This window comes from Trichosurus vulpecula, chromosome 1, assembly GCF_011100635.1.
Source record: "Trichosurus vulpecula isolate mTriVul1 chromosome 1, mTriVul1.pri, whole genome shotgun sequence".
NCBI lineage: Eukaryota > Metazoa > Chordata > Mammalia > Diprotodontia > Phalangeridae > Trichosurus > Trichosurus vulpecula.
In genome coordinates, this window is record NC_050573.1 from 254,203,656 (window position 1) to 254,217,292 (window position 13,637).

The 13,637-nt window shown below is 38.7% G+C and overlaps 1 protein-coding gene across 2 annotated transcripts in view; it reads right to left on the reverse strand.

The window, feature by feature from the left end:
* B4GALT6 (beta-1,4-galactosyltransferase 6) overlaps positions 1-13,637 on the reverse strand; it is a 92,009-nt gene that overhangs the window by 45,716 nt on the left and 32,656 nt on the right. Inside the window, exons 2-3 of one of the 2 annotated variants that reach the window (XM_036741755.1) lie at positions 8,165-8,207; positions 7,419-7,532 (exon numbers count right to left, since the gene is read on the reverse strand). In XM_036741755.1, coding sequence (XP_036597650.1) covers positions 7,419-7,532; positions 8,165-8,207 — 157 coding nt within the window. The remainder of the gene's footprint in view (positions 1-7,418; positions 7,533-8,164; positions 8,208-13,637) is intronic. The other variant, XM_036741754.1, reaches the window with a different exon arrangement.

Here is a 13,637-nt window from a genome sequence, read left to right on the forward strand (position 1 = left end):
ATAAGACTTTATATGTAGATATTTTATTATACTGTTCTCAGGCAACACTATAAAAAATCTACTAAACTCTACATTTTTAGAAATTTTAGCCAACCATAAAACTTTTTATGATAATTTCAACTCTATTTCTCATTCACTAGAACATTATTGGGGGCAGCTAGGTGGGCCTAGAGTTAAGAAGACCTGAGTTCATATCTGGCCCCAGATGCCTACTAGCCATGTGACCCTGGCAAGTCACTTAAACCTAACTGGACGTAACTGAAAAAAAAAAAAGACCGAACAGCAAAAACAACAACAGAACATTATCAGAACTAATTTCAGTATTGAAACAGATATGCAACTCGGGTGGACTGACCAGACCTTTGTCCCAACGAACTAAAACTCAAAGAATGCTAAAAAAAAAAAAACAAACCAAAAAAAAAACCTCTTGTACTGTTGTGGTATCAGCAAAGTTCAGCAAAGTTTGTAAGATTAATTAAAATAAGAAAACACTCCCATATTATACTGGGGTCTCTCTCTCTCCCCCAATAGCAGGTTTCTCCCCTTCAAGGGCCAGTGTCTCAAGGTCTCCTCCTTATAAGACAATTCCTACTGACTGTCCCAAGTGCCAACACTATTGAGTGTGACCCAAACCAGATAAAAATATAACTGGGAAATATTTAACAAAATAAATAAAAATACAATAAAACATAGATCAGCTTAATTTGTTGGTCTTTGCAGTATGCAGCCCATAGGGATCCTTATGTACAGTTTAGTGGCCCCCATTTCTATTTAAATTTGACATATCTTGCTCTACAACCTTTCTGAGAACGTAGCTTTCAATTCTTCCCTGAAGAATTCCATTAGGGGCAACTAGGTGGCATAGTGGATAGAGCACCAGTCCTGGAGTCAGAAGGACTTGAGTTCAAATCCAGCCTTGGACACTTGACACTTACTAGCTGTGTGACCCTAGCCAAATCACTTAAGCCCGATTGCCTTGCAAAAAAAAAAAAATTCCAGTAATGGAATCCCATGGTAGCCCATTCCACTTCAAGGCAGATCTCTTAGAAAAGTTTTCTTTATTTATAGATCAAATATGACTCTTGACAAGTTCTAATTCTGACTTCTGGGACCACATAGAACAAGCCTAATCCCTCATCCATATGACTGCCCTTCTAATACTCAAAAACACTCACTAAGTCTCCTCTCTTCTAGGCTGAATATTCCCAAATCCTTTAACTGATAGGACTGGAGCATGTTTCATGAAGCACTGTGGAAATGGGCTTCCCAGAGCCATCTTACAAAATACAAATGGAGCTGAGCTGAGTCCCCTTGGCTGCTTTGAGAGACATATCTGCTCAGCACTGCAGGATTTTAAGTTGACACAGCAAGCCTTTACTCCTTGTGATGGCAGCAGGGGGAAGGGGTTGTATCAAAGAGGACTGACCACAGAGTGAATAGGAGCCCATTTAGATAACCTTAAAAGGAACTACTCTGGGCTCTCTCCTGCCATCTGTAGTGTATGTGGAGATTCTGCAAGACTCTGGAGATTCCCATGAGGAGAGAGAGGAGAACTCTTCTCCCTCCCACCTCTCGCAGCTACAGCAGCTGCTCATGTGTGGAAGTGAGCACAGGTGCTTCCTAGGATAATCCAAAGCAGGCCCTCGGTTCTCTGGCTGACTCCTCTGCTTGTGCATCTTTCCCTGAACACAGGTGATCAAACGGTAATCCTGGGAGAACGTCTTTTTTCAGGAATAGCCACTAGAAGAGCTCCACTAAGCTTCATGAAATGTACTGTACCCCCATATACAACCTGAGTCAGTCTCCAATCTCCTTGTGATGCTGATCACATTTATGGAAACATTAGTTTGCCAAAGTCCTTTCTCAAATACGATGCTCAGAACTGAACACATTACCCCAGATAGCTTGCTGTGGGGTAAAATATGATGCATAGAAATTAGTACAATACCACATCTGCCTTGCTCTATACCATGTGGAAAGCTCTACTGGATTAGAATGACAGGACTACAGGCTCCCCTTTGGGATTCCTACCTTAGTTATTCTGCTGTAAACTAGGATAGACGCTCGAACTAAGACCTCACTCTGAGGTCTGAGCCATACAGGTGTTGCTTGCTTCTCCCTCCCTGGGGACACCTAAGGGCACCTCAGGGCACATATCCCCTTCTCAGCACATCCTGGATCTCTGGCCTATAACTGGGTAGTGAGTAACAAAATTGCCACTTAGTACCCATCCCCATAGCGGTGCCTGCTATGGCTCTGGTAAGGTCCTGGTGGGACCTCTTCTTGCCTAGGTTCACATCATCTCCCCAGGTGCTGAAGCAGGTTCCTGACTTGACTCCATCTCCATTGTCTGCAGACCTCTCTGTCTCCCATGCCAACATGGGCTGGATGAATGACTCATTGTGACTTTTTCTGGATTTTGCCATCAGGATTTTCTAGATCTATTTGGAGGAGTTTGGGGTTTTTTTACTTTTTGTTGGGGGGAAATGGGGACTCATTGTACTGCTTCCTGCTACTCCACCATCTTGATTCTACCTCCCCTCTATAGCATTTGACAGTGTGAATCACCCTCTTCTCCTGGATACGGTCTCATCCAAGGGTTTTTATGACACTGCTCTCTCTTGGTTCTCTTCCCACAAGTGTGACCTCCTTTCTGCCTTCTTTGCTGGATCATCATCCATATCATGCTTCTAGCTATGGGTCTCCCCCAAAACTCTGTTCTAGGCCTATTTCGCTTCTCTTTGCAGACTACCTTGCCAACTCTTATGGGTTTAATTATGCAACACAACAAACAAATATTAATGGATCTCCTTTAAGATCATTTCCATGAACCCCAAACGGCTATAAAACCATGCATACCCTTTGACCTAGCAATACAATTACTAGGTCTGTATCCCAATTCCAGTCTCTTATCATGAACTGACTACCAAACATTTTAAATTGGATATATTCTATAAACATTTCAAACACAACATGTCCAAAATAGAGTTCATTATGTTTTCTCCCAAACTCACTCTTCTTAATTTCCTTATTTCTGTCAAGGTCATCACCATCTTTCTAGTCTTCCAGTTTTAGAAACTCAGGCATTCTTCACTCCTCATTCTCTCTCAACCCACATATCCCATAAAACACCAAATCTTCACAATCCCATCTCCATAACATTTTTCACCTCCCCTCTTCTACCCATTCACATAGCCACCATACAAGTTTAAGCCCTCATAACTTGTAACCTGGACAACTACAGTAGTCTCCTAATTGAGCTCATCTCTCATTCTAATTCAACCACTGCACACATGTCAAAGTGATTTTTATAAAAATAAGGTCTAGTCATGCCACTACTATACTCAATAAGACTCCAGTAGCTCCCTAGTACCTCTAGGGTTAAATACAAACTCCACCATCTGGCTCATTTAAAGCCTTTCATAACTTAGCTCCAACTTACCTTTCTGGGATTATTACCCTTTATTTCCCTTTTTTACATTGTATGGTCCAGCCTGTAATAACAATTTAGATTTGAAGATCTTTCTCACCCATTAATAGGCCATGTGACCTGCTTATGTCACAGGAAGCCTAAGTCACATGTGCTAGGAGGAGTTTGCTGAGAGGAAAAGGAAAATGTGTCACAGGAAATGCTGAGAGAACAGTTGGAACTGAGGGAGAGAGCAGATGTGGTGGCTGTGCTGTGAGTATATTTGTGGGAAGGCCCCAGCAGTGGGGCAGAAGGCTAATGGGATGGCAAGGCTCTGTGCTGTGATATTGTGTTTTAAGTTCCATCCTGTTAAGATAAAGTGGGCTTACTGGTTTTGGGAGTTGGTCGCTGCTTGGATGGGTTGGACTTATTGGTTATGGGATTTGGTCCTCTAGTGTCTGAATAAATGTTTTACTTCCTCTACCTTCTATATGGAGAATTTCTCATATTTTGTGATACAGAACTACATAGGCATATTCACAATTATCACTGATGTTGTGTTTATTGCCTTGCTAATACACAACCTACCTGACTTTTTTATGTTCCTCATTATGACACTCCATCTCCCATTTCTGTGTCTCTGTACATGCTGTCCCCTATGCCTGTAATATAGCCCCTTCTTACATCTGCATGTAAAGACCTCAACCTGGAACATTCTTCTAACATGGTGCCTCCATTTTAGGGATGGGCTAAAGCCAGCCATGATTTATTCCTCTCTCAGATGTGCATTGAATTCTCTGAGCTTTGTCTCACATTTTTTTAGCTCCCTTTTTTTGGTTGTCTTCCTCCATTAGAATGTAAATACTTTGAGTGTTTGTACTATCTTTTTGCTTGCATTTGTATCCCTAGCACCCAGCATAGTATCTGACATATATTAAATGTTTAATAAATGCTTTTTTTTCCCTGCTTGTCTCCTTGAATACAGGTATCATTACTGTAGCCATCTATCCCAAATCATACACCACCCACCTTCCCCTCTCTTTCAGCAATACAGTAAGATACAAACTGAACCTTCCTTTATAATAAACCCACTTTAGAGAAACTCCACTCTGGCAAGACTATCTTCTAAATATGGCATCATCATCATGATTCACATGTGATCTCAACATGAGGCCACTGGTCCAGAGTCTGTAATTTAAAATGACACAGGGAAAAAGGAAAAGTACCTATATGTTCTAAAATATTTATAACAGCTATCTTCTTAATGCAAGGAACTGGAAACTGTGGGGATACCTGTCAATTGGGGAATAAGTTGTGGCATATATCATGGTGGAATACTACTGTGCTGTAAAAATTGATGAACTCAGTGATCTTAGAAAAACATGGATAGACCTGCATGAAATAATGAAGAGCAAAACAAGCAGAACCAAGAGATAATTGCATATAAGAACAACAATATTGTTTTAAGAACTTTGAGTAACTAAGTCATTTTGGCTATTATAAATACTCAAATTAACTGCAAAGGACCTATGAAGGAAGATGCTATCTATATCCAGAGAAAGAACTGATAAATAGAAGTATGTATAGAATTATTTTACATACATACATATATACACACATATACATCTCTAGGATGGGGGAAGGAAAAAATGGAAAAAAGAAATTTACATGATAAATTTATCACATGTATAAAAGGAATAGCAAATTGTACATAATAGATTTGCAGTCTCATGTGCAATCATCTTTTTTATCATTTTACTATGCTATGGAAATGCTTGTTTTATTTTATAAATTAAAAATAATTTTTTTAAAGATTTGAGAGCCTAATTCCTCATTTCCAATGCAACCCTCTCAATATTTTGTTAACAAGATTTCTGGCTATGATGATCTAATAATCAATATAGCCAAAAGCAGGAAAAAAGAGGCATTCCATGGGGCCATGGATAAGACCCAAAGCAGATTTTTATAATTGGCATGCCAGCAAAAATATTACTCAACAGTTTCATTACTGCACAGATGATACTTTCAGATTTTGGAAAAGAATATACAAGCTCACATTCATAGTGGCTTACAATTTATAAAATTTGAGTTTTAAATCTCAGTTCTACTAATTAGGACATATGTGATTTTGAATAAATAGTTTCACCTCTATGGGCCTTGATTTCCTTATTTGTAAAATGCAAAGGGTAGAGTAGAGCATAGATTGACCTTTTCTTGTGCTACGACCCCTTTGGCAGTCCGGCAAAGCCTATGGACCTCTTCTCAGAATAACAGCTTTAAACCATAACCATAAAACAAGTAGGATAATTAAGGAAACTTATTATATTGAAATACAGTGTATATGTGTGTGTATTATAAATTTATGTCTGTGTATATATATATGTATACATATATATGTGTGTGTATATATATTTTTAATAATAAACCCTAGGTTAAGAACCCCTTGGGATTAGAGGATCTCTAAAGTCCATTCCCACTTTTAAGGACCTATGAACCTACGCCTTTATTTCAATATTCCCAGGGAGAAAGAAGTACACATATTATTTTGTCCATTTTGTAGGGAATAAACTCAGAGAGGTCCCGTTGCCACATAGCTGGTAAGTGGTGGAGCCAGGACCTCTTGGAATCAGTTGCCTGCCTCCAAGCTTTAGTGTTCTTTGCACTGGAATATCCTGCGTCTCAGTGACTAAGAGAAGCATAGATAAAAAACAAAAGTCTTCAAGCTACTTTCTCTATCAAAAGCCATGGAGGAGACCAATAATCTAACCTAGGTTAAGAGGCCTATCTGTATTTTTATAACAAGTATTTAAGAAGCAGCATCTATACGTATCTTGATACAGCACTACAGATGAAAAATGAGCAGGACTAAAACTGAATAGAAGAAAAAGAGTGGGGTCAACTGCACTTAGGAAAACAAATAGTGTTTTAACAATTCGAAACTCGTCCTTTGCATAAAAATTCATCTTTTAACAATAATATTCTCCTGGCAATACTATAGAGTTGAGAATCTGAGATCATAATCTGGGTGATGAGGTAAATGGAGCACTGGACTTGGAAGGCAGGAAGACCTGAATTCAAATCCCACCTCAGGTATTACTTAGCTCTGTGACCACTGGGCAAGTCCTTTAACATTTCTCAGCCTCGGTTTCTTCATCTGTAAATACGTATGCAAAAACAGCCCTACCTTACAGAGTTGTGTGTAAAGGGATCTGTGAATCTTAAAGCACCATAGTAAAGCTAGCTATCATCATCATCATCGTCGTCATCATCTTAGTAACGAAAGTTGTAGGTTGGTGGGCCCAAAAGGCAATGAAGAGATGCATGATAGGCACAAATAATTTGCCGTGTATTTTCAATAATGACCTATGTTTAAGAAGTAGCGTAAGGGACATGACTGAGGAAATAGAGGAACAAAAAAGAAGGATGGCCTTAATGCTATACTGGAGCCCATGAAATGGCAAAAAAAGAAGAAAAACCCAGAAGGCCTCAATGCAATATAATAGAAAGAGCACAGGATTTGGAGTAGTAGGATCTGGGTTTGAATTCCAGTTCTTCCACTTACTACCCATGAGACCTTAGTCAAGTTGCTTAACCTGACTTTGTCTCAGTTTCCTACTCTATAAAATTAAAGAATCTCTACCAGTCTCCTCTACATCTTTTTTTGCAGGGGGGAAGGCAGGGAAATTGGGGTTAAGTGACTTGCCCAAGGTCACACAGCTAGTAAATGTGTCAAGTGTCTGAGACCAGATTTGAGCTCAGGTCCTCCTGACTCCAGGGCCAGTGCTCTACTCACTGCACCACCTAGCTGCCCCTACCAGGTCCCTTCTAGAGCCTTTGTGAAGAATCTATGGAAGAACATGGACAAGAATTACAGAGAATGAGAAGGCATGAATGGGTTGCAATTTTCACTGATGGAGGAAATTCCCACATCAGTGAGATGATGGCTCCATTGTGGTATGAATTGTAGCACAAATAAACATTCATTGAGTTAATATTAGGTTTCACTTACTCATATAAGGCAGCTTTTCTGGGCATGGATGGTAAGGAGAATATGTGAAGTTTTCTGGAAGATACATTGTTGTTTGAGCAAGATAATCACTTGAATTATTGCCTTCAGGGTAATCTTTGAGGGAAAAAAAAGAAAAATTAGAGTTTTCTATCTCCAGCAAATTACTTGATGCTTTTATTCTCAGTTTTTCAGCATATATATTATTACCGATGTGGGAAAAACTACAATACACCGAATTAGCAGTAGCAATCCCAGTAATTATGTACAAAGCTAGAGATAAGGAAATGTAGCCATGGCTAGTCTCCTTAAGATCACAGATTTACTGCATAAAGGGAACTTAAAAACCATTCCAACCCCCTCATTTTACTGATAAGGAAACTGATCCTGAAAAAGGCTGAGTGACTTGCCTCAAGTGTCTGAATCAGGATTTGAACTCAGTTCTTCTTTAATGCAAGCCATATGTTCAATACCTGATATCTGACTGACTTTACAAAGGGTACTGAAAAGGAATTCTAGACATAAGTTTAGAAAGGAACATATTAATTTTCATAAGAACATTTTTTACCTGTCTTATAAACCTAAATTTTAGTTTTAGGTATTCTAAACTATGACCAACTAGGGACCTTTAGTTCCCATACTTACTTTGGAAGGATACAAGCAACTCTTCAAATGGTTTGGAGATATAGCAGGGGTTGTCAAGCTACCTATTGCCCCACACAGGTACAATGGAATATTTCCATACTCACAACAAGGCTTCATCCATACAATCCATAGAGTCACCCAAGGTTCCTTAATGTGAAAATGAGAACCACATTATCTGAGTGGCCTCACATGGTACAGGGTCTTGAGGATTAAAATTAATATCACTATCACTATTAAGTTCTCCATTACTGTCACCAACTCAAGTTTTTTAATATATCATTCTAAAGCATCACATTAATCAATACAATCCTGAATTGTCTGAGCTTCCTGACCAGTTGTCGCTCAAAATGTTCCAATAAAATTCACTCCATGCTGTACTCCCTTTTCTCTTTCCTCTTCCCTTCCTTATCCTCTTTCTTCCTGCTCAATGGGAAGCTATTTATTTGTTTAATCATGCTGTTTTTTGTGACTTCTCAGAGGAAATTTTGAAAATGTTCCATATACCTATCCTTACCTATTTACACCAATTTCTTCTCTATCTCCATTCATAATTCCAAATCTGGAACCCCTAACCCTCACACTTTAACAAGGTTCCCCTTCTATGCAAGAGTGACTAATTTCCCGCAGTCTTGCACCAACGTATCTGTGATCTGATTATTTCAATCAAAACAAAAGATCTTCTTAAGAAGATCAAATGAGAGGCCTCTATAAAGAACAGAGAACTGATGTTGGAATCAAAACCTGGGTTCAAGTCCTGCTCTAAAACACTTTGGCTGTGGGAAGAGGGAATTCCTGGGCAAGACACCTAATCTCTCATTTAACCAGGCAATTCTAAGACTATAAATTTTAAATCAGGTGCCAATTAGCATTGATAGAGGGTGTTTCCTTACAGGAATTTTCCTATACCAATTAACTCCAAATCCAGTAAACAAATCATATACATGTATGTGTTTAACATATATGTACTCATATACATATATATTTTATATATAAACAGACAAAAAGATAGAAAGATAAATAAATCTGTGTGCATAACTATAAAATTAGATTTCAGGAAGAAATTATATCAGAGATGTTACTTATTCTCTTTCTACTACATCACATTTCCCATTCTAGTTTCTTTAAAATCTTTCAAATTGCCAACATATAAAATAGTAAAATTAACTATTATATTCTTAGTACTTCTTATATCTGTATTAAAAGTTATATCATGTATCTGACACTTTTGTAGATGACATATTAAGAATCTTTTCATAACCCTTTTTCTACTAGTTAACACGTAAAGAATGTACTTACACAAAGAAACATTACTTTGAACCAGATTTATTTATTCCTTGTACTTTCTTAGCCCTGTGTATGTACATACCATTAATATGTATACCAATCCCAAGGCTCTTTAACTACAATAACACCTGTTATCACATGCCTATTTTATAAAATTGCAACTCAACCAACTTTCTATCACCATAAACTTATAGTCTTAAGGGAATTAACTTGAACAGGTTAAATTAAAAACTATCATGGGGGGAAAAATCAGAATTTACACATGAATGAGTCTTTAAAGTTCATCTACTCCAATCGCTAATTGGGGAATATAAGTATGAATCCTCCCCTTTCATCTCTACTGACAAGTTACAATCATTCAAAGTGGGTTGTAGGAGTATTTTCTTATACATTTCACATGAAAATTTAGGTAGATATTTAAGAATGAAAGCCTTTATATTCGCAGAAAAGTATGACTAGGGAATATTTTATAAATTTATAAATGAAAATATAAATGCTAATTAAGAGACTATTCTAAATACTGTATAAGCAGTCTGAAAATGAAATCACAGAATCATATAACTTCAAAGTTGACCATTTCATCCAAACCATATTTGAAAAAAGAACTCTCACTATAACATACTTAATAAGTGGTCATCCAGCTTTTACCTAAAACCCTCCAGTAAGAAGGACCCACCACCTCACTGAGGCAGCCCATTGCTTTTGGGATAGCTCTAAGTTTTAGGAAGTTTATCCTTACTTTAAGCTTAACTTGGTGTCTTTTTCATCCATGGTTCCTAATTCTGCCTTCTTGAGCCAACATGATCCAGGTGGGTGTCATCCTTATATGAAAGCAGATATTTGATATTTTCTAACCATGCATGTTATACAACATAGCTGTTTACAGAGGTGTAAGGAAAGTAGGGAATTTGTTCAGATTCAACAACAATTCAGAAGTATCCAATGGAGTACATACATTAAAATCTACATTAATACATAAGTTCTCAATAGGGACAGGGAATTATATTCAGTATTATACTTAAAAGTAGTTCTGAATATAGTTTTTCCAATTTTAGGAAGACATGGAAATAGCTAAATTATTATAGCATTACATTTAAATGGCTCCAAAATCCCTTAGATTCCCCTTTCTTGAGGTAAATTGATGAGGTTCACCGTACTGTGGCTATCTATTTAGCTGGAAAGTTTTTGGATTTCTGGAGCAATTGTTCCATCATAACTTTTGTTAGTTAATAAGCAAAATCAGATTCTGTCCAAATTTCCATTCATTTCTATTCAACAAGTATTAAGCATCTTCTGAGGCATTAGACATGGGTGTGTGGGGTGAGGCCACCCACCAGCAATTAATTAAAAAAGTCAGAGGTCTCTCAAATTTAGAAACAGAAAACTTCTTTATTACAATCTCGGGAGAAAGGGTGGTCTCCGAACCGACAGACAATTGGTAGGGAGAGGTGGCGTCCAGAGGGCAGAGCTTAGCTTTATACCATAATGCAAACAACCCCCACCCCACCACCACTGACCTTTTACTCTCATTGGTGAAGTCCAGGCTCACAATCTCAGGAGAAATCTAACCCAGGTACAAGGGACAAGCTAATTGAGCCAATAACAATTCTTAAGAACACTTTTATCCTTATTTGGCAAGGACACAGTTCAGGTGATTTTAGTAACTCAAAACTTGGGCCTCGCTGTCAATCAGAAGCCCTGAGCCATGCCAAAAGGTCCCCACCCCCACTCATCCCACTTAACTCACAGAAAGGCTGAGTACAGATTCCATCAGAGGGCTTCACCATCCCACTCATGGGGGCCATCTCCAGTCATCCTGATCTGTATCTTGACACTGAACCCAGATAGCTCCAGAGAAAAAAAAGTGAGGCTGGTGACTTTGCACAGCCCTCCCTCACTGAAATCCAATTCACTTGCAAGTCATGGCATCACCTTCCTGATGTCATGGTCCTCTTCAAGAAAAAAGGACCCGTGAGTAGTATGAGCTGCCCCACTGGGGACCCAACTGGCCAATTCCAGTTGGGTAGCTCCTCCTCTCTTCTCCTCTCCTCTCCTCTCCTCCATCCACAAAGGGTATAATACCCTTACCTGCAGGTGCTCTGCCCAAAGGAATGTAAATTTTTGCTTGCTGAAACCTCACAAGATACCTTGGGGTTCATGAGCTAGATTTCTTTCTTAGGGTCCATGCTTTAAACACAAATCACTCTGGCTCTCATTGACTGGCTAACAACAGGTCCTAGCCCAAGCCCCATCTGGTCATTGTTTGGGCCTTGATGGCTCACAGTAAAATAGCAACTGTTTCTGTTTCAGCCAGAAACCCTGAGGGTCTTCCCCTCCCAGAATGATTTTTTTTACTAGGTAGATCTCATTCTTTGCCTTATTTCTTACCTAGCCTTAATCACCAAATAGGTGTTGCCTCAGTCAAACTGAGACCTGGGAAAGACATTAACTTAAAAAGGCCAGGGTTTCCACGCCATCTAGAGCAATCTCCAGTTGTCCTGACTGATATCTTGCCACCGGGCCCAGATGGCTCTGGAAGAGAAAGTGAGGCTGGTGACTTTGCACAGCCCTGCCTCATTGAAATCTAATTCACTTGCAATTCACGGCATCACCTCCCTCTTTGAGAATGAAGGACAAACAACAACAGGCATGGGACATAACAGACAAAGTTAGATAAAATGTAATCCCTGCCTCAAGGAGATTACCATCTAGAAGTGGGGTGTGTGGCACATACAATAACAATAATACAAAATAATATATGCACCTAAAAAGGTACAAAGTAAGGACTGGGGGAAGGGAAGAATAGGAAATCATTAAGGACTGAGGGAATCAGGGAGGCTATCTGGAAGTGGCATTCAAACATTAAAGGACACATAGAAATTCAACCTGTTAGGAGATAAAAGGCAAAGGACATTCTAGGCATGTGGAACATGATAAAAAATGGCATGCAGAAAGAAACAAAACATGTAAGCAGGATGGTGAAGAGCCTAGTTTAGCTACAGCAAACAGTACGAGGAGGATGTTACAAGAGATAAAGATGCAAAGGTAGAGTAATGTTAGATTATAGAGTGTTTTGAAATCCAGAAGCTATGTGAAAGATGAACTAGCAGAAGGAAGGCAGTGAAGGTGGGCAGATCCACGTTACATGGTTTGGAGCTATAAGAGATCATCTGGTTCAACAGCCTCATTTTACAGGTGAGGAACTGCAATCCAAAGAGGTTCAGTGGTTTGACCAAAGTCATTCAGTTGGTTAGAGCTTGGATCTGAACCTCTATCGTCCAATGACAAATCCAGTGTTTTGTATATTCCTGCTAGGAAGCCGTTATGGTTATCTAGTCAGGGGATCATAAGGCACTGAAAATAGAAATATGCAAATTTAATTGAAAGCTACCTCAGAAGCATAATTCACAAGACATATTAAGTGACTGGCTATGGGAAGTGAGGAGAAAATAAGAATCAAAAATAATATCAAAGTTTCTAATGTAAAAGTTGAGGTACGGGTAGTAGACTGATAGAAATAGTAGGGTTCAAAAGAGCATAAGAGAAAGATGGCTTGTTTTTTTTTTATCATGTTGAATTTGAGTTGCTAACAGAACATCCAGGTGGAGATATTGTATAAGCCATAAGAAATATAGATCGGCAAATTATCTGCATAGAGGTGTTGGTTAGAACTAAGCCAGTAAATGAAAATAACAAAGGGCAGAGTATAGAGAAAGAAGAGGCCCAAGACAGAATGCTAGAGAAACGCTCCCCTTAAAGATTGGAGTCAGAGTAGGAAGAATCAGAAAAGAATACTGAGGGATTGGTTAGAGAAGCAGGAAGGAGAACCTCAGGAGAAATCATTATGTCTCTGAGGAAAATGAAGGAGATAGTATCCAAAAGAGGGGGCTGATCAACTATACCAAATACTGCTGAAGAGTCAAGGAGGATGGGAATTTTAAGAATATTAGATTTAACAATTAGGTTGTCACAAGTGACCTTGGAGGGTTCTGTTTCAGATCTGAACATAAAAAAGAACTATTAAAATGAAAGACAATGGAATAATCAGCCAACAAACATTTATTAAAAACCTACATTGGTTCCAGCATCATGTATAAAAAGACAAAAATGCTAGGTGGGAGACAGGGAGGACAGGGGCTAGGGACAGTTTATCACAATCTACTAGGGAGAGAACAGGTTCACATTTAATATGTGCAAATAAATAAGGTAGTTTGTGCAGGAAGTCCTTAGCAGCTGGAAGGAAGAAGGAAAGACCTCATGGAGAAGGTAATAACTTGAGCTGAGCTTTGGAAG